Consider the following 22,559-nt stretch of genomic DNA (forward strand, 5'->3'; position numbering starts at 1 on the left):
AGCTCCTAACCTCACCCTTCTGCATGTGTCCTGTTTCTGAGGATGGCCCTGAAGATGAGGGAGTCTTATTTTTGCATGAGCAGCAGTTTCAGGACCACAGAAACCAGGACTCCCTACAATGAAGAAGTTTGTTTCTTCCAGGGCTAGGCATTGTGGAGGTGATTTTTCAAATCTTAACACCATGCTATTATGACATCATTGAAACTGAGACAGGGTGAAGACATTTAAATGGAAATATTTATTTTCTTAAAAGTATAGCTTATTTTTCCCTCTCCAAGTTTGAGAAGGAATATTGGGAGGAAACGGGACAAAATGACACAGACATTTGGACATTCACTGCAAATCCTAGGGCATCGCTGCAAAGCATCCTGGGTCCAGTTCCAGTTTAGGAAACCTCACAGCCTTTTTTCCAGTCGGACAGGTCTCTGCCCTCACAGTGTTTCTTCCAGCCTTGCCTGAGGATGAGAGGGACGCAGGAGCAGCAAAAAGAAGCATGACAATCCAAATCGTGTTAGTTTCAAAGTCTACAGAAATTAACCAAAATCACCAGCGGAACCCTGAGTTGGGTTTCATTTGCTTCTGAGATTCAAGGGTGCTGTCATTTTGCCTTGTTCAGACTTTTCTCTCCTGGTTTTCTCCTAGCCATTGTTAGCTTCAGCAACAAGCAATCGACTTTTTTAAGGATGGGTCATTTCATTACATACCCACATCTCTGAAAATTTGGGTTCTCTGAATGGGTGGCCGGCTGGCAATGTTCACTAGGACACAGCAGCAGGGAATGCAAGGTCCAAGACTCAATCCTGGGGACGCTTTCTGCTGAGTTACCATGACACAGACCTGCTCACTTTCCTCTTGCTGCTGCTCATTCTCTTTCCCTGCAAAATGTTGCTGTAACCCTCAAAATTTTATCCAAATCTAGAGCAAATTCAAGCTTTTTTTTTTCCTCTGTTGAATTGACTCAACTGACCCTTTCCAAGTCACTTTAGAAAATACCTTTCTCCATTGTTTGGAATATGTTCATATGAAAAGCAATTGCAAATTATCTTAACCCAATCCCATCTCTCCTCTCCCCTTCTATGTACTACCATGTTCACTGCACATCTGCACACCAATGGAGAATTTATACAAGGTCTCATTCCATTGGTTGGACCATTCTGTGTGGGTGAGTTTGTCAATTCCACTATAACTGTGATAAATACACACACTAGGTTTTGCCCATGACAGCCCAAGTCTCCCAAGGAAACACTCTTACCAATAGTTCATTCCCTGTGTCTCTTTAACAATTTTCTTGGCACAGATAATCGCATCTGTGAGGTCATCAGTGATCAAGTCTGTAAGAGAGAAGACATCAGGGTTAGGCGAGACTTTGTTGTTGGAGAGGGACCTGAACTCAACTTTACTTCACTTTTCTCAGTCTTTTTAGATCAAGAGGGTTGGAAGAACTATGATTTTGCCTGCAAAGCCACAATCTCATTTTTGTTAAACTTCTTCAAAAAGAACTTTTTTTGTTGTTTTAAAACCATTTTCATCTTGTGCTACCTGAAGTTTCAGAGGAAGAGCCCAGTCTTGAAGGGTTTTTAGAAATGTGTTTAGAGAAGATGCCATGCAAGAATGTTTTTTATGTCCGAAAGAAATACGTGCAAGTCAAATGTGGTGGCTCAGACCTGCAATCCCAGCACTTTGGGAGGCCAAGGTAGGAGGATCACTTGAGGCCGGGGTTTGAGTCCAGCCTGGGTAACATAGCAAGATCCCATCTCTACAAGAAGTAAAAAATTAGCCAGGTGTGATGGTACACACCTCTAGTCCCAACTACTTGGGAGTCTGAAGTGTGAGGCTCACTTGAGCCCAGGAGGTTGAAGCTGCAGTGAGTCGTGTTCACACCACTGCTCTCCAGCCTGGGCAACAGAGTGAGACTCTGTCTTAAGAAAAAAAAGAAACGGTACATAAGACAGGATAGCACAGTGTTTTCTCTATTTGGGTTAGTTTGACATATAAGATCTCTTTAGAGGTAAATATTAAACTTTTGTATATTGTCATTTCAATTTGTGCCTTAAAAATTTTTTATCCAGGGATTTTTTGGTTTTTGGTTTTTGTTTTTTTTTTTGAGACTGAGTCTTATTCTGTCACCCAGGCTGGAGTGTAGTAGCACAGTCTCGGCTCACTGCAGCCTCTGCCTCCTGGCTTCAAGCAATTCTCCTGCCACAGACTCCCCAGTAGCTGGAATTACAGGTGTGTGCCACCATGCTGGGCTAATTTTTGTATTTTTACTGGAGATGGGGTTTCACCATGTTGGCCAGGCTAGTCTCGAACTCTGACATCAAGTGATCCACCCACCTCGGCCTCCCAAAGTGCTGGGATTACAGGCGTGAGCCACCACGCCCGGCCTAGGGTGTTTTTCATATGCAGAAAGTTTTAAGTCAAACACATCTATCTCTATCTTTATTGCTTTCTTCTTTTTTGAAACAGGATCTCACTCTGTCACCCAGGCTGGAGTGCAGTGGCACAGTTATAGCTCACTGCAGTCTCAACCTCCTGAGCTTAAGTGATCCTCCCACCTCAGCCTCTAAAGTAGCTGGGACTACAGGCATGCGCCACCATGCCCAGCCATTTTTATTATTTGTATTTTTTATAGAGAGAAAGTTTCACTATGCTGGCCAGGCTGGTCTTGAACTCTGGGGCTCAAGAGATCCTCCTACCTTGGCTCCCAAAGTGCTGGGATTATAGCCAGCACTGTGCCCGGCCGTTTATTACATTTTCTATTGCTTCAGACATAACACATCTTTTGATTGAAATGTATTATTTGATATCTGCATTCTTTCCTGCTTGCCTGAAAAGTGGCCTCAGAATCCTTCTCAACACAAACATGACAGAAAAAGGCAAATAAATTTTGAAAGTCCATCACTTCTGTTGCAATTTGGGCATCACTTCTGTTGCAATTTGGGTCTCCAGCAACAGATACTGAGATGGGTTTGGGGTGCTATTCCTCAGGGATCCACACCTATGCAAGGAATGGGATTGGGGGGAAGCAGGATGGGCAGACGGAGATGTCCATTTGTGATGCAGACCCAGCAATTCCTCGGGCAACCCAGCCATGAGTTCCTGAGTGAGCACTGCCCATTGGAGTGGCCAAAGACGGGCCCACATGCCAGGTCCGCATGCCTCTACCTCACACGTCACTGGGTGTGGGCCACCCCAAAAGGGAACAACCTGCACCTGAGGCCGATCCTGAAGCAGGTGGCAGGTACTGTCTGCTCATCACACAACTGCAGCAGGGACGACAGCACGTCTTCCCTCTGGAAGGCTCATCTCCATGACCACCACAACCACCAACCAAGGACAAAAATACTCAAACCACTTGATCTCATTTCTGCTTGTCAATTACACAAAGGTTTTTTTGTTTTGTTTTGTTTTGTTTTTTGAGAATTGGGTAATGCTTGATATTGACAAGGGCACAGAGAGGCAAGTTCTCTGGATACTTGCCGGTGGGAGTATAATGGATTCAACGTCTCAGGAAACCAACATGGCAGCATGTGTTTAGAGCCTTAAAGAGGTTTTTATCCTTTTACCTAATAATTTATCTCTCTAGATCTATCCTAAGGAAACAGTCATAATGCTAGATAAATATTTCTTTACAAAGGGTTTACTATAGCTTTATTTACAAGAGTTAAAATGAAAAAATCTAATTGTCTCATAATCAGTGATATTCAAATTAATCATAATACCTTCATTTAATAAAATAAAGAGCCATTTAAATATGTTTTCCCAGGATGTTTTATAACATGGGGGAAATACTCCCAATGCAATGTTAAGTTCCCAATATCGTAAATATATCCATTGAGAGCTGTATTGGTTAATGCCAATATGGCAGGCATTACTTACATGTGACAATTTACATTTAAATTATATTTGTTGACAGATGAATGGATAAAAATATGTTTATATAGAGAGTGGAATATTATTCAGTCATGGAAAAGAAGGAAATGCTGACATTTGAAGCAGTATGAATGAACTGAAGGACATCGTGCTCAGTGAAGGAAGGGAGACCCAGAAAGACAAATACCACATGATTTCACTCATACGCAAAATCTATGCAAGTTGAACTCATAAAAGCAGAGAGTAGAGCAGTGGCTGGTGAGGAAAATGGGGAGATGCTGATGGAAGGGTCCAAACTTTCAGTTATAAGGTAAGGATGGTTTGGGGATCTAATGTACAATATGGTGACCATAGTTAATTATACGGTACTGCTTACTTGAAATTTGCTGAGAGTAGCTAGGCACGGTGGCTCATGTCTGTAACCCCAGCACTTTGGGAGGCCGAGGAGGGTGGTTCACTTGAGGTCAGGAGTTTGAGACCAACCTGGCCAGCATGGTGAAGCCCGTCTCTACTAAAAATACAAAAATTAGCCAGGTGTGGTGGCACACACCTGTATTCTCAGCTACTCAAGAGGCAGAGGTAGGAGAATTACTTGAATCTGGGAGGCAAAAGTTGAAATTGAACCACCGCACTCCAGGTTGGGTGACAAAGCCAGAGTGTTTCTCTCTCTCTCTCTCTCTCTCTCTCTCTCTCTCTCTCTCTCTCACACACACACACACATACACACACACACACACACGGTAACTATGTGAGGTGACAGATTTGTTAAACTTGATTGTAATAATCATTTCACAATATATACAAAAATCAAATTATCATGTTATTTACTTTATATACATACTATTTTGATTTGTCAATTATACCTCACTAAAGCTGGGAAAATAAAAAAAACTATGAATTTTAATTAATTAACATCAAACATAATTAAAACTTTAGTTCCTTATTTGTTCTAGCTACATTTCAGATACTTTATAGCCACCCATGGCTAGTGGTTCTCATGTTTGACAGCACAGATGGAAGACATTTTCGTCATCATGGAAAGTTCTATTAGACAGCACTGGTTTAGAAAAAAAAAGATAGTCATTAGTTCACTAATACTTTAAAAAGGATTGGCTCTTAACTGTGAGATCACCTATACTCTTAAGTCTTAGCTGCATATTTTCTAAAATTTGTTTACAGTAGAAATGCACTATTTTTGATACCAGAAAAAAAATTTTTTTAAATGTTAGCATAAAATGTTGCATTTCAATAGAGCATTGTAATACCAGATTATTTTGTTAACTCTGTTGAAAGTGGAATTTTCCCTCGAGCATGCTATTTCCCCAAGTTGCTAATTTTGTGGCTTTCTCAGTTCGGCTTAACTAGAATATAAAGGTAGTGATAGATTTCTTTTAAGCAAATGTATTCTGAATGTGACTTAATTTTTATTTAAAACAAAATTCTATTAACCAGGAGAAAAACTAACAAAATATATCATCTGTAAGAGCTAGCAATTGAAACAACATATGCAAATTCGCTAGCATTTGGTTTACAGTTCTACAGTGAAAATGAAAGCTATATCAGCTTATAGAAGTCTCTTGCCTATTTTCTCAAGATATAAATATTTCGGATAATAGTAGCTATTACTACTAGTTTACACTTTATAGAAATCTTACTGTATGTCAGGCACATGTTAAATCTCTTCACGCAAAATCTCCATCCGTCCTCTGAACAACCATTTCTGTGGGTACTATTTGATCCCCATAAACTGAGGTCACACACCCAGTTAATGAGCCTGTATTCTGATAGAGGGCTTAAATTCTGTTTTCCTCTGATCTCTTCTTCTAACAGAGGCCACTTAAGCAGATTCTTGCTCATAAATCACTACATGCTAATAAAGTTGATAATTAAAATATACTTGATTAATTTTTCATGTAATTATCTATGAGGTTATCCAAATTTAAGCATTTGGTACCTGATACATGTTCAGATTACTTAGAGACACTTTATTTCGGGTGCGTAAGCGCTTGATAAATGCTGAGACCCTGTGGTTTGTATTTGGAAGTGGTCTAGCATATTTTCTGGGAGATGTGGGTTTGGGGCTGTCTCTAGAGGTTGGAGGGACACAGATTATATAATACATAGTGAGGAGGAAGCAGATCACATTGTTCTGGGATTGGAGGTCATCCCAGGCATGTACAGAAAGAGCACATTTTGTGCTGGGGGCAGGGCAGTTTGTGGCAATGCCCCATAAGGATTTCTGGGAGGGTCGGGCCATGCAGGACCAGGAAGCAGACACCGAGTACAGTTGTTTGTACCCTTCTGTTTTGTTAGAACATTTTGTTGCACAACTGGGATGTTTTGAAAGTTGGACTTGACTGAATTTGCTTAGGAAAATACGTTAGGGAAAGTAGGGGCTGGGAAATCAAGAGCTCCCTCCCGCCCCCCAGCCCTGAGCACTGAGCTGTCGTTACAAGAAATAGCCACAGAAGGGCAGCAGAGGGGCAGAAATGAGTTAAGATGGCCCTTTTTAAACGAGGACTCGTGCCAATAATTGTTTCTGCTCAATTTACTTTAAATAGACAATTCTGTCCAGTCAAACATGAATAAAGAAAGGGTTATGTTGAACAGCAAAGAATCGTTTATTCTTCCACATCCAACAGAAAACAGCAACAATCTACACAAAAAGAGCTTCAGTCCTATTTTCAGTTTTGTTAGTTCTACCTCAAAGTATCTGTGTCTCTCCTCAGCATCCTCCTGCCTCCCAAGTGAAATCTAGCAGCCACCACGCCCTCGATGTTCATCTCTTTCCCCTGTGAGGTGACGAAGGCCAATTCAGATACCAGGGTGATGAGAAATAAGATTAATATAAGTGCACTAGACTAGATAGAGAGTCAGTAATCTTTTTTTTTTTCCTCAAATGCTCTTATTTTAATGACATCTGTGCTGTTGGGGGAAAATACTGTCATCACATCAGGCGTTTTGTATACTGTGTGCATGTATATGTGTAGGTATATGAATGTATGTGCTTATGTATGCTTTGTATATACGAATATAGCATCAATTTTCTGTCCAAATAGTTTGGGGAAAGTAGGCAGGAATTTTAGGAATACAATTTGGAATGAGAGTGAGGAGATTGTCTAGCTTCAGAAAATGGGCACGGGCTGGGTGCAGTGGCTCACGCTTGTAATCCCAACACTTTGGGAGGTCAAGACGGGAGGATTGCTTGAGCCCAGGAGTTCGAGACCAGCTTGGGCAACATGGCAAGACCTTGTCTCTATCAAAAGAAAAGAAGAAGAAGAAGAAAATGAGCATGAAGTGTATCTATACTGTACATGCATATAACGTCACGTACCTTGTAAACATACCCTAATGCTCACTTTTTTTCAGGTTCCCATGATAAATGTCCCTACTTCTGTAATATGTGGGACAGAATGACATTGTTCTAATAAAAGCCTCTCTGGCCTGAGGCTAAGGGAGGCCTGCCATGGAGGGCGGTTAGTATATAAAACCAACATCTTGCTTTCTATTTTAAGGCTATCCTCAAAAATCCCATGCTCTTCACGATAAGAAAACATATATGAGTGTCCTTTTACCTCTGACCGTGAACCATCCAACACTTTAATTTCTTAGAATCTAAGATTGTCTTGCAGATAGACCCTTGCCCCAGACTTCCTTAATTGGAATGAAACTGAACAATATTAAATTAGTAATCTGCATTTAAAGTCAAACATGACCATGATGGAGTCACAGATTTCTCTTCCCACTGTAAACAACTAGAAAACTAGACAAAATAAATGAAAAATTGTTTTCAGACATTGGACAGCTGGCAATGCAGGATCATGGTCTTTGAGAGAGAGAAAAACACAGTGAACCCTGTGACTGCCATGACTTTCTGCCCAGAGGAGCTCTGCAGACCAGGGAGGTAGAACCAGGCAGGGGATGGCCATCTCAGAGGAGGAGACAGACATCAGACGCCAAGACAGCTCAGATTTTGTGAAGAATACCTGGGAGGCAGGAGCTACCCAGAAGAAGAGCAGCAGAAATCTGCAAAGGGATTCCACCCAGTCGTTGACTGAAGGCCAAACTGGGTATGCATAGGTACAATTCCACAGGGCTAGGCAGAGAACTATCCCTGGGAGCGGGACAATTACAGACCTCACTCGGGACTGGAAGACATTTGATTTCTGACTAGCCAAGGGAATAGACCTTGCTGAATTCTCAGCACATTCAAAAGAGACACTGGATGCGTAGTCACGCCTTGGTAGTGGGACTAAACTAGCCCTGCCGTAAAGACTACTCCAGAACTTCACTAACAAAGTTTAAGAACAAGTCTTAAAAGGGTTAAGCCAATCAGAGTAAACTTAACTGGTTGGCAAAAGAAATTCAACACTCCTTAAAAGAAGGCAGTATAATCTAGACACTCAACAATGTTGCATATGAGGCAGGATAGGTAGGCAAGGAAGCAACCATGTCCTCGGGAACGGCAACTGTGGTGATTGTCCAGTTAATACAGTAAGCCTCAGCATTCACACTGTAGGCCAGGTCATTCAAACAAAGCTATCTCCAGAAGGGAATTTCCCCTGTAGGGAACATGCGCATTTTGACTTTACCTGTCCTCATACTGACCCTTTGCTCATTATAATAATAAAAAACACACTCCTGAGTGGAGATTTAAGATGCTAATGACACATGCAACATGTGAGCAACCATGTACAGCTGCTATGCAAATGCACCAAGAGGACCGCCCAGAACATGCTTACTAGCAACACCTCTTTCCACCTGTTTATGAATAATCATGGAAGACTCCCATAAAGGAAGCATCCCTCGCACCAGCCTTTGCTGTCTCATCCTTATGAGCAGCCTGCCCTGAAGTCTCTCTCATGATGTGCTGTCTATTCTGCACCTTTCTTTCTTTTTTATTTTTTTATTATACTTTAAGTTCTAGGGTACATGTGCACAACCTAACTTTCAAAATATTCTTTTTCTTTTTCAATAAATTAGTCTATGCTACATCTTGTGTGTCTCTTGTTGAAATTATTTTAAACTAAGAAGACAAGACTCAAGGACTCACAACAGCCATCAACACATACACTGTGTATGTATTCAATAAAAAATAAGTCCTTGTGCAGAGGCAGGGAAATGTGACACATAGTAGGAGAAAGATCAGTCAAGGGCAAGACCCAGAAATGACAGTCGGTTCCATAGCAGATAAGAAATTTAAATCACTTCTTATAAACATGCTTATGTACATCAAAGACTTCAAGAAAAACATGAATAAAATGAAATGAAAGACACAAAAGTTTGTCTAACACCAAATGAAAAACACAGCATCTGAAAAGAAACATCTAATCAAGAAGCTTAATAGATTAGCATTAAAAAAAAAAAGTAACCGTGAACTTGAAGACATAACAATGGAAACTACTGAAAATAAAACACAGGGAGGGAAAAAGGCTAAAAACATGAAAAGCCATGGTGATAAATGGGACAGCATCAGCAATCTAACATATGTGCCATTAGAATCCTTGAAGGAGAAGAGTATTAGAAGAAAGAATGACTGAAATGTTTCCAAATGTAATGAAAATTATAAACTTAGGGATACAAAATGTTAATGAATACCAAGTAAGATAAACACAAATATCACACATAATCAAATTGCTGAAAATGAGTGATAGAGAGAAAATCTTAAAAATTCCTAGAGAAAAAAGACATATTACATACAGGGGACAAAGATAAGAAAATCATTGGTTTCTCATCATACACAAGGAAGGCAAGCCAGAAGGCAATGGAATATCTTTAACAATTTGAAGCTGAGCGTGATGACTCACAGCTGTAATCCCAGCACTTTGGGAAGCTGAGGATGAGCCCAGTAGTCTGAGACCAGCCTGGGCAACATGGCAAGACCCCATGTATTAGTCCATTTTCATGCTGCTGATAAAGACATACCTGACACTGGCCAATTTACAAAAGAAAGAGGTTTAATGGACTTACAGTTCCACATGGCTGGGGAGGCCTCACAACTGTGGCAGTAGGCAAGGAGGAGCAAGTCACGTCTTACATAGATGGCAGCAGGCAAAAAGAGAGCTTGAGCAGGGAAACCCCTGTTTTTAAAACCATCAGATCTTGTGAGACTCATTCACTATCAAGAGAACAGTGCAGGAAAGACCCGCCCCCATAATTAAATCACCTCCCACCAGGTTCCTCCCACAACACATGGGAATTATGGGAGTTACAATTCAAGATGAGATTTGGGTGGGGACACAGTCAAACTGTATCACCCATCTCTACAAAAAATAAAATAAAAATCAGCCAGGCATAATGGCATGTTCCTGTGGTCCCAGCTACTCAGGAGGCTAAGGTGGGAGGATTGCTTGAGCCCAGAAAGTCAAGGCTGCAGTGAACTGTGATCATGCTACTGCACTCCAGCCTGGGCAACAGAGCAAGACCCTGTCTCAAAACAGCAACAACCTGAGAGAAGAACAACTGTCACCCCAGAATTTTATATTTAAAGTAAATGTTCCTCAAAATCAAAATAAAATGGAGATATTTTCAGACAAACAGAAGCAGAGAGAATGCTTGCTAATAGACCTCTAGTCTAAAAAAACCAAAACCAAAACCAAAAAGAAGTTAAAGAAAGTTCTTTCAGCTGAAAGAAAGTGATATCAATTAACTACTTCCCCAAATAAATCCACCAAAGGAATGAAGAGTGTTGGAAATAGTAAATATATAATAAATATTATAGAATCTTTTTCATCATTTAAAAATTTATTTAAAAGACAGTTGTTTAAAGCAAAGATAGTATAAATGGATTGTGAGGTATATAAATATAGAAGAAAAATGCATGACAACACGGCACAAAGGATGGAATGAATACTGTTAAGGAACTCATATGTTCTATATGAAGTGGTGTGTTATTTGAGGGTAGAATGTAATAAGATAATGATGCCTATTGGAAACCCTAGAGTAACTACTAAAAACAAAACAGAGATTATAGCTAACAAACCAGTGGAGGAAATGAAAGAGAATAATAAAAAATATTTTTTAAAAAATCAAAAGAAGGCTGAAAAAATGGAACCAAGAATAGATGGCATAAACAGAAAATAGAATAGCAAGATGGGATTTAAAACTAACCATATCAATAATCACATTAAATGTAAATGATCTAATCAAGGTTCCACAAAGTATGTCCCACAGGCCAACCTCTTGTTTCTGTAAATAAAGCCTTAATACAGCCAGTCCCATTCATTTACATACTTTCTATGGCTGTGTTCACACTCTGTCATGGTTGAGTAGTTGCAATCAAAACCATACGGCCTGAAAAGCCTAAAATATTTACCATTTGGCCCTTTAGGCAAATATTTGCTGACCTATGGTTTAATCACTCCTACTGAAAAGCAGTAATTACCAGAATGGATATAAAAGCAACACATAACTATATGCTATCTATAAAAAATTCACTTTAAATATAAAGACACAGACGGGTTAAAAGTAAAAGGATGGAAAGAAAGATATTATGCAAAGACTTCCCCAAAGAAAGTGAGAGTGGGCTATATTGCTATCAGATAAAGTAGATTTCTGGATGAGAAATAGTACCAGAGTTAAGGAGAAACATGGACTCCAGTGATAAAATGGTCAATTCGCCACGAAGATATAACAGTCCTCAATGAATATGTGCCTAATAACAAAGCTTCAAAAATGGACAAGACTGAAAGGAGAAATAGACAAAACTAAAATGATAATTGCAAATTTCAATATGTATCTCTCACTATATGATAGTTCTAGTAAGACCTATCTAATAAGTTCTAAGTAAGAAAATCAGAAAGGAAATAACAGTCATTTATAGAACATCTACCCACCAAATGTAAAATAAACATATTTTTTTCAAATGCACATTCACCATAAGACACATTCGCAGTGCTGTAAAAAAAAAGGTTAAAGACATATTAGAGGTTTGAAACCATGTAGACCAGGGATCCTCAACCCCCAAACCATAGATGGATACCAGTCCATTGTCTGTTAGGAACCAAGTTGCACAGCAGGAGGTGAGTGGCAGGCAAGTGAGCTAAGCTTCATCTGTATTTACAGCCACTTACCACTGGTTGCATTACCACCTGAGCTTCACCTCCTGTTGGATCAGTGGTCGCATTAGATTCTCATAGGAGCGCGAACCCTATTGTGAACTGAGCATGTGAGGGATCTAGGTTGCACGGTCCTTATGAGAACCTAATGCCTGATGATCTGCCACTGTCTTTCATCATCCCCAGATGGGACTGTCCAGTTGCAGGAAAATAAGCTTAGGGCTCCCAATGATTGTACATTGTGGTGAGTTGTATAATTAATTCTTACATATTACAATGTAATAATAATAGAAATAAAGTGGACAATAAATGTAATGTGCTTGAATCATCCTGAAACCATCCTCCTCCCTCTGGTTCATGGAAAATTTGTCTTCTGCAAACTGGTCCCTGATGCCAGAAAGGTTGGGGACTGCTGATATAGACCATATTCTCTGACCATAATGAGGATTGAGGTGTAACTAGAAATCTATAATAAAAGCTCATCCTGGGATCATCCTTCACAATCAGGCTGGGCATTCCTCTTGCCTTTCTCCCTTATTGAGTCCCTTGTTTCCTGAACCATGTCTTCCTCTTTATTGTTTTAGTTTATCCTTTTGGTGCAGCATGTTTTCCTATAGTTTTGTGAGAGATGGTGCATGGGAGCCGAGCTGAATATGTCATCTTTGTCCTGACGGATCCGCTCTCTATCCTTCTCTATCCTGCTTTGTGCACTGAGAGGCTGACGCACACAGTTGCCGTCAATGGTCTCCCATGTCCTCTGACTTCTGAAGGGGTTTAAATAAGAGTAGGCATCAGCAGGGAAGGGACAGAGGAAGGACACTGAGGTTGGGATATACGTATAATATCTTCCAGCTTTCTTTCTGTGAGGTCACTTAGCACAAGTCACACCCCTTGAAAGAAGGTCTCAGATCCTAGAAGGTTGTCCTCTCCCCGCAGACCCTTTGTACCTCGGTGCTGGTCATAGTTCTCTTTCCAATCCTCACTGGGGAAGGGAGTGATAATAGCCTGTGATTCTAATCCCTTACTTCACTATTGCTGTGTTTTTTCTATGATTTGATCAGATTTTTGTAAGTAGAGTCTTTATTAATATTCTCCTCCAATTACTCAGTTTCTGTTTGTTCAGTCTTCCAGCCAGGATTCTTTACGATACAGGAGGTAAAAAATTTAACAACTTGGTTCTCTGAAAATGTACTCATTATATGCTGAAAATGTATTGATAATTTGGTAGCACAGAATTTTATATTGGAAATGGTTTTTCCTCAGAATTTTGAAGACTTTTTCCATTTTCTTCTAGCTTCCAGTGTTGTAGTTGAGAAGTCTGATGTCACTCTGATGCTTGATTTTTTTGTATGGAACTTTTTTTCAAATGGAAGCCTGTTGCATATTCTGTTTTTCTATAGTGTTCTGAAATTGCATGAGGATATTCCTAAGTGTGAGTGTACAATAATCAATTGTACAGTAGTTTCTCTTTATCCAAGGGGGATACATTCCAAGACTCCCAGCAGATTTCTGAAATGATGAATGGTACCAAATTCTATATATACTATTTTTTTTTTTTTTTTTTTTTTTTTTACACATATTCTTTTTTTTTAATTTTTTTTTATTTTTTTTTTTATTATACTTTAAGTTCTAGGGTACATGTGCATAACGTGCAGGTTTGTTACATATGTATACTTATGCCATGTTGGTGTGCTGCACCCATCAACTCGTCAGCACCCATCAATTCATCATTTATATCATGTATAACTCCCCAATGCAATCCCTCCCTCCTCCCCCCTCCCCCCTCCCCATGATAGGCCCCAGTGCGTGATGTTCCCCTTCCCGAGTCCAAGTGATCTCATTGTTCAGTTCCCACCTATGAGTGAGAACATGCGGTGTTTGGTTTTCTGTTCTTGTGATAGTTTGCTAAGAATGATGGTTTCCAGCTGCATCCATGTCCCTACAAAGGACGCAAACTCATCCTTTTTTATGGCTGCATAGTATTCCATGGTGTATATGTGCCACATTTTCTTAATCCAGTCTGTCACAGATGGACATTTGGGTTGATTCCAAGTCTTTGCTATTGTGAATAGTGCCGCAATAAACATACGTGTGCATGTGTCTTTGTAGTAGAATAATTTATAATCCTTTGGGTATATACCCAGTAGTGGGATGGCTGGGTCATATGGTACATCTAGTTCTAGATCCTTGAGGAATTGCCATACTGTTTTCCATAATGGTTGAACTAGTTTACAATCCCACCAACAGTGTAAAAGTGTTCCTATTTCTCCACATCCTCTCCAACACCTGTTGTTTCCTGACTTCTTAATGATTGCCATTCTAACTGGTGTGAGATGGTATCTCATTGTGGTTTTGATTTGCATTTCTCTGATGGCGAGTGACGATGAGCATTTTTTCATGTGTCTGTTGGCTGTATGAATATCTTCTTTTGAGAAATGTCTGTTCATATCCTTTCCCCACTTTTTGATGGGGTTGTTTGTTTTTTTCTCGTATATTTGTTTGAGTTCTTTGTAGATTCTGGATATTAGCCCTTTGTCAGATGAGTAGGTTGCAAAAATTTTCTCCCATTCTGTAGGTTGCCTGTTCACTCTGATGGTAGTTTCTTTTGCTGTGCAAAAGCTCTTTAGTTTAATTAGATCCCATTTGTCAATTTTGGCTTTTGCTGCCGTTGCTTTTGGTGTTTTAGACATGAAGTCCTTGCCCATGCCTATGTCCTGAATGGTACTACCTAGATTTTCTTCTAGGGTTTTTATGGTATTAGGTCTAACATTTAAGTCTCTAATCCATCTTGAATTAATCTTCGTATAAGGAGTAAGGAAAGGATCCAGTTTCAGCTTTCTACTTATGGCTAGCCAATTTTCCCAGCACCATTTATTAAATAGGGAATCCTTTCCCCATTTCTTGTTTCTCTCAGGTTTGTCAAAGATCAGATGGCTGTAGATGTGCGGTATTATTTCTGAGGACTCTGTTCTGTTCCATTGGTCTATAGCTCTGTTTTGGTACCAGTACCATGCTGTTTTGGTTACTGTAGCCTTGTAGTATAGTTTGAAGTCAGGTAGCGTGACGCCTCCAGCTTTGTCCTTTTGACTTAGGATTGTCTTGGCAATGCGGGCTCTTTTTTGGTTCCATATGAACTTTAAAGCAGTTTTTTCCAATTCTGTGAAGAAACTCATTGGTAGCTTGATGGGGATGGCATTGAATCTATAAATAACCTTGGGCAGTATGGCCATTTTCACGATATTGATTCTTCCTATCCATGAGCATGGTATGTTCTTCCATTTGTTTGTGTCCTCTTTGATTTCACTGAGCAGTGGTTTGTAGTTCTCCTTGAAGAGGTCCTTTACATCCCTTGTAAGATGGATTCCTAGGTATTTTATTCTCTTTGAAGCAATTGTGAATGGAAGTTCATTCCTGATTTGGCTCTCTGCTTCTCTGTTACTGGTGTATAAGAATGCTTGTGATTTTTGCACATTAATTTTGTATCCTGAGACTTTGCTGAAGTTGCTTATCAGCTTAAGGAGATTTTGGGCTGAGACGATGGGGTTTTCTAAATATACAATCATGTCATCTGCAAACAGGGACAATTTGACTTCTTCTTTTCCTAACTGGATACCCTTGATTTCTTTCTCTTGCCTGATTGCCCTAGCCAGAACTTCCAACACTATGTTGAATAGGAGTGGTGAGAGAGGGCATCCCTGTCTTGTGCCAGTTTTCAAAGGGAATTTTTCCAGTTTTTGCCCATTCAGTATGATATTAGCTGTGGGTTTGTCATAAATGGCTCTTATTATTTTGAGATACGTTCCATCAATACCGAATTTATTGAGCGTTTTTAGCATGAAGGGCTGTTGAATTTTGTCAAAAGCCTTTTCTGCATCTATTGAGACAATCATGTGGTTCTTGTCTTTGGTTCTGTTTATATGCTGGATTACGTTTATTGATTTGCGAATGTTGAACCAGCCTTGCATCCCAGGGATGAAGCCCACTTGATCATGGTGGATAAGCTTTTTGATGTGCTGCTGAATCCGGTTTGCCAGTATTTTATTGAGAATTTTTGCATCAATGTTCATCAGGGATATTGGTCTAAAATTCTCTTTTTTTGTTGTGTCTCTGCCAGGCTTTGGTATCAGGATGATGTTGGCCTCATAAAATGAGTTAGGGAGGATTCCCTCTTTTTCTATTGATTGGAATAGTTTCAGAAGGAATGGTACCAGCTCCTCCTTGTACCTCTGGTAGAATTCAGCTGTGAATCCATCTGGTCCTGGACTTTTTTTGGTTGGTAGGCTATTAATTGTTGCCTCAATTTCAGAGCCTGCTATTGGTCTATTCAGGGATTCAACTTCTTCCTGGTTTAGCCTTGGGAGAGTGTAAGTGTCCAGGAAATTATCCATTTCTTCTAGATTTTCTAGTTGATTTGCGTAGAGGCGTTTATAGTATTCTCTGATGGTAGTTTGTATTTCTGTGGGGTCAGTGGTGATATCCCCTTTATCATTTTTTATTGCATCTATTTGATTCCTCTCTCTTTTCTTCTTTATTAGCCTTGCTAGCGGTCTGTCAATTTTGTTGATCTTTTCAAAAAACCAACTCCTGGATTCATTGATTTTTTGGAGGGTTTTTTGTGTCTCTATCTCCTTCAGTTCGGCTCTGATCTTAGTTATTTCTTGCCTTCTGCTAGCTTTTGAATGTGTTTGCTCTTGCCTCTCTAGTTCTTTTAATTGTGATGTTAGAGTGTCAATTTTAGATCTTTCCTGCTTTCTCTTGTGGGCATTTAGTGCTATAAATTTCCCTCTACACACTGCTTTAAATGTGTCCCAGAGATTCTGGTATGTTGTATCTTTGTTCTCATTGGTTTCAAAGAACATCTTTATTTCCGCTTTCATTTCGTTATGTACCCAGTAGTCATTCAGGAGCAGGTTGTTCAGTTTCCATGTAGTTGAGCGGTTTTGATTGAGTTTCTTAGTCCTGAGTTCTAGTTTGATTGCACTGTGGTCTGAGAGACAGTTTGTTATAATTTCTGTTCTTTTACATTTGCTGAGGAGTGCTTTACTTCCAATTATGTGGTCAATTTTGGAATAAGTGCGATGTGGTGCTGAGAAGAATGTATATTCTGTTGATTTGGGGTGGAGAGTTCTATAGATGTCTATTAGGTCCGCTTGGTGCAGAGATGAGTTCAATTCCTGGATATCCTTGTTAACTTTCTGTCTCGTTGATCTGTCTAATGTTGACAGCGGAGTGTTGAATTCTCCCATTATTATTGTATGGGAGTCTAAGTCTCTTTGTAAGTCCCTAAGGACTTGCTTTATGAATCTGGGTGCTCCTGTATTGGGTGCATATATATTTAGGAGAGTTAGCTCTTCCTGTTGAATTGATCCCTTTACCATTATGTAATGGCCTTCTTTGTCTCTTTTGATCTTTGATGGTTTAAAGTCTGTTTTATCAGAGACAAGGATTGCAACCCCTGCTTTTTTGTGTTCTCCATTTGCTTGGTAGATCTTCCTCCATCCCTTTATTTTGAGCCTATGTATGTCTCTGCATGTGAGATGGGTCTCCTGAATACAGCAGACTGATGGGTCTTGACTCTTTATCCAGTTTGCCAGTCTGTGTCTTTTAATTGGAGCATTTAGTCCATTAACATTTAAGGTTAATATTGTTATGTGTGAACTTGATCCTGCCATTAGATATTAACTGGTTATTTTGCTCGTTAGTTGATGCAGTTTCTTCCTAGCCTCGATGGTCTTTACATTTTGGCATGTTTTTGCAATGGCTGGTACCGGTTGTTCCTTTCCATGTTTAGGGCTTCCTTCAGGGTCTCTTGTAAGGCAGGCCTGGTGGTGACAAAATCTCTAAGCATTTGCTTATCTGTAAAGGATTTTATTTCTCCTTCACTTATGAAACTTAGTTTGGCTGGATATGAAATTCTGGGTTGAAAATTCTTTTCTTTAAGAATGTTGAATATTGGCCCCCACTCTCTTCTGGCTTGTAGAGTTTCTGCCGAGAGATCTGCTGTTAGTCTGATGGGCTTCCTTTGTGGGTAACCCGACCTTTCTCTCTGGCTGCCCTTAAGATTTTTTCCTTCATTTCAACTTTGGTGAATCTGGCAATTATGTGTCTTGGAGTTGCTCTTCTGGAGGAGTATCTTTGTGGCGTTCTCTGTATTTCCTGAATTTGAATGTTGGCCTGCCCTACTAGGTTGGGGAAGTTCTCCTGGATGATTTCCTGAAGAGTGTTTTCCAACTTGGTTCCATTTTCCCCCTCACTTTCAGGCACCCCAATCAGGCGTAGATTTGGTCTTTTTACGTAATCCCATACTTCTTGCAGGCTTTGCTCATTTGTTTTTCTTCTTTTTTCTTTTGGTTTCTCTTCTCGCTTCATTTCATTCATTTGATCTTCAATCGCTGATACTCTTTCTTCCAGTTGATCGAGTCGGTTACTGAAGCTTGTGCATTTGTCACGTATTTCTCGTGTCATGGTTTTCATCTCTGTCATTTCGTTTATGATCTTCTCTGCATTAATTAGTCTAGCTGTCAATTCTTCCACTCTTTTTTCAAGATTTTTAGTTTCTTTGCGCTGGGTACGTAATTCCTCCTTTAGCTCTGAGAAGTTTGATGGACTGAAGCCTTCTTCTCTCCTCTCGTCCAAGTCATTCTCTGACCAGCTTTGATCCGTTGCTGGCGATGGGCTGCGCTCCTTTGCAGGGGGAGATGCGCTCTTATTTTTTGAATTTCCAGCTTTTCTGCCCTGCTTCTTCCCCATCTTTGTGGTTTTTTCTGTCTCTGGTCTTTGATGGTGGTGACGTACTGATGCGGTTTTGGTATAGGTGTCCTTCCTGTTTGATAGTTTTCCTTCTGACAGTCAGAAGGACTGTCTGTTGGTCTGTTGGAGATTGCTTGAGGTCCACTCCAGACCCTGTTTGCCTGGGTATCAGCAGCAGAGGTTGCCGAAGATAGAATATTGCTGAACAGCGAGTGTACCTGTCTGATTCTTCCTTTGGAAGTTTCCTCTCAGGGGTGTACTCCACCCTGTGAGGTGTGGGGTGTCAGACTGCCCCTAGTGGGGGATTTCTCCCAGCTAGGCTACTCAGGGGTCAGGGACACACCTGAGCAGGCAGTCTGTCCGTTCTCAGATCTCAACCTCCGCGTTGGGAGATCCACGGCTCTCCCCAAAGCTGTCAGACAGAGTCGTTCGCGTCTGCACCGGCTCCTGCTACTTCCCCTGTTGGTCTTCAGCTGTGCGCTGTCCCCAGAGGTGGAGACTACAGAGATAGGCAGGCTTCCTTGAGCTGCTGTGAGCTCCACCCAGTTCGAGCTTCCCAGCGGCTTTGTTTACCTACTTAAGCCTCAGCAATGGCGGGCGCCCCTCCCCCAGCCTCGCTGCTGCCTTGCGGATAGATCGCGGCAGACTGCTGTGTTAGCAGTGAGGGAGGCTTCGTGGGCGTGGGACCCTCCCGGCCAGGTGTGGGATATATTCTGGTGTGCCTGTATGCTTACAGCGCAGTATTGGGGTGGGAGTTACCCGATTTTCCAGGTGTTGTGTGTCTCAGTTCCCCTGGCTAGGAAAACGGATCCCCTTCCCCCTTGCGCTTCCAGGTGAGGCGATGCCTCGCCCTGCTTCAGCTCTCGCTGGTCAGGCTGCAGCAGCTGACCAGCACCGATTGTCCGGCACTCCCTAGTGAGATGACCCCAGTACCTCAGTTGAAAATGCAGAAATCACCGGTCTTCTGTGTCGCTCGCGCTGGGAGTTGGAGACTGGAGCTGTTCCTATTCAGCCATCTTGCTCCGCCCCCCTATACTATGTTTTTTAAGTCAGATAACTGAGACAGCTACTAAGTAACTAATGGGCACATAGTGTGTCCAGTGTGGATATGCTGGACAAAGAAATAATTTATATCCAGTATGAGACAAAGCAGAATGGTGCAAGATTTCATCACACTATTCAGAATGGTATGCAATTTAAAAATTATGAATTATTTTTGGAATTTTCCATTTAGTACTTTTGAGTCACAGTTGACCATGAGTAACTGAAACTATGGAAAGCAAAACTACAGACAAGGGGTGACTGCTCTACTGGTCATGTGATGAACCTTACAAATTGAAATCACATGCTCTTTAGTTCTGGAAATGTTTTTTAAAGGTTGCGTCCTAGATATTGTTTCTCTTCTCTCCTGGTAAAATGTATTTTTTATATCCATTTATTTTATCATTCTTCTTCATCCTATTTCCCTCTAACCTCTTTTTTTCATTCTGCTTTTAGAGAGATTTCTTCAATGTTATCTTCTTACTACTTTATTGAGTTTTCCATTTCTGTCATCATATTGTTAATTTCCAAAGGCTCTTTATTTGGTTCTCTGAATGTTTCCTTTTTCTTTTCTTTCTTTTTTTTCAAAAAAGGCATCTTGCTTTGTTTCGTCCAAGCATCCTCTCTTATCTATCTGAAGATATTAATGATAGTTTTCTGAATTTGAAGTTTCATTTCCTTGCATAAACTCTGCTTTCAAAAAGTTTTATGTTTGGTTTTTGCCTCATTTTTTTTCATATCACTGCCACTTCTCTGAAGTCTGGTGATCCTTGGCTCTCTGCAACTATTTAAGAGAGGGGCACTAAAAGCTGGCAGAGCCCTTTGCTCAGAGGTAGGGATTTTCAACTGTGGATCTCACTGTAGGGAGGTTTGACCAGTTTTGTTCACTGGAGAGTCCCACTCAGAATCATTAGTCATTTCCTTTCAATTTGGCCAGATCCCTAGAAGAAAATCTTCTCATCTAGAGAGTGTGGCCTGGCTGCCATCACTGTGGGGTCTGAGTGGAGAAGGTGGTTGAAACTATAGAAACTATAACTTAATCTCCCGTGTCTGTGGTCTGGAGCTCTCACCCTCAAAGGTTGTTGAGGTCTCTCAGTTGAGAGGTTTTCTACTTTACTCATCTAGAGGAAAACATCCCAGTATTCTGGCAGGGTGAGTGAGAGGCAGTCAGTAGGTGAATGCCTCAGGAAGGGACTGGATGTTTTAACTACTCCTTAAGAGAACTTTAAATGTATCTTCTTGTTTGTAATCTGCCTTCATTCCAACTTCCAGAAGTAGCTAATGCGACTGATTTCAGAGCTGTTTGTTATTGTTGTTGTTGGTTCTATGTTTGCTTCTCCGCTTTCTCACTGCTGGTTTAGGATTCAGATTTCTTTAATCACTAAGTTAGTCACCACTTGCCTCCTGCTTTCCAGCTTCTAAGTGTTTTAGTATTGTTTCCTCTTTCATTTATCTTGTATATGTGGATTTGTCTTTTTATCTTATTGATTCTCAAATCACTTTAGTATTAATTTAGTAGGACACCAAGAGGGAAGAGAGGGGTATTGGGTTTCTGTTGCTGCCCTAAAAATTACCACAAACTTAGTGGCTTAAACACTGCAAAATTTCCCTACAGTTCCGATGGCTGGAAGAGTGCCAGGGGATTCACAGGGCTGAAGTCACAGTGCTGACAAGTCTGTTTTCCTTTCTGGAGACTATGTGGGAAGATCCATTTCCTTGCTCACTTGAGTTTTGGCAGAGTTCAGTTCCTTGTGGGTGTCAGACTGAGATCCCTGTTGCTTGCAGATTGTCACCTGAGGGCCATTCCCAGCTTCTAGGGACCACTCATACCCCTTGACTCATGGCCCTTTACTCCATCTTCACAGCCAGCAATGATGGGTTGAGTCCCTCTCACACGTTGAATCTCTCCTCCTTCTTCTGTCATTGGAGCTCTCTCTGACCACAGCTGGGCAAGATTCTCTGCTTTTAAAGACTCATGAGATTAGATTGGCTCCACCCACATTGTCCAGGATAATCTCCCCTGCCTGAGCTCAGATCCTTCCTCACATCTGCAAAGTTCCTTTTGCCTTGTAAGGTAACAGAGTGAGAGATTTCAGAGATTAGAGAGTGGACATTTGGAAGTTGGAGGCTCAGCCCACCATGGGAGGTAAATGCACACATTTAATCCTCATATTTAACTGGAAGACTCCATTGGTGAGCTATTAGGGAATGCTAATAAGATTGATTGGGACAAGGAAGGGTTCAAAAGTCATGCCTATGGGAAAGTGAATATACTGAATGTTTTAGCTCAGAAGATAAGAAACCAGAGATGAGAGTTACTTACAAATCATTTGCATACAGTTAATAAGTTTTTTTGTGTAACATAAAGCAAACTTGTTTTGAATAAACCCAGACGGAAAAACTAGGATTGATATAGAAGGCTAGAAGGAGATAGATTTTGGCCTAACAAAGGAATGTTCTAAATTAAGGGCTGACCAACAATTGGGAGATCTATCTCAGGAGGTAGTGATCATTCTTTATCAATGTTGGGGTAGGGACACTATACTAGGTAAGTTCACATATTATTCAGTCGTGCAAACATTCAAACCCATATACTGATTATCTTGTACAATAGTTCCCCCTTGTCTGCTGTTTCAGTTTCCAAGTTTTCATTTACACTCAGCAGTGGTTGGGTATTTTTATTAATATAACATATTTTGAGAGTGAGAGAGAAGGTGCTTACCTACTTTTATTACAGTGCATTGTTATAATTATCCCATTATTATTGATTGTCAATAACATCTTACTGTGCCTAATTTATAACTTACACTTTGTCATTGGTATCTAGGTACAGGAAAA

The 22,559-nt window shown here is 40.5% G+C and overlaps 1 protein-coding gene across 1 annotated transcript in view; it reads right to left on the reverse strand.

The window, feature by feature from the left end:
- Positions 1-215: 215 nt before the first annotated feature.
- Positions 216-22,559, reverse strand: part of LYZL1 (lysozyme like 1) — a 28,079-nt gene continuing 5,735 nt past the window's right edge. Inside the window, exons 4-5 of the mRNA XM_030941046.1 lie at positions 1,253-1,331; positions 216-455 (exon numbers count right to left, since the gene is read on the reverse strand). Coding sequence (XP_030796906.1) covers positions 386-455; positions 1,253-1,331 — 149 coding nt within the window. The 3' untranslated portion in view covers positions 216-385. The remainder of the gene's footprint in view (positions 456-1,252; positions 1,332-22,559) is intronic.

This window comes from Rhinopithecus roxellana, chromosome 11 (assembly GCF_007565055.1).
Source record: "Rhinopithecus roxellana isolate Shanxi Qingling chromosome 11, ASM756505v1, whole genome shotgun sequence".
Lineage (NCBI taxonomy): Eukaryota > Metazoa > Chordata > Mammalia > Primates > Cercopithecidae > Rhinopithecus > Rhinopithecus roxellana.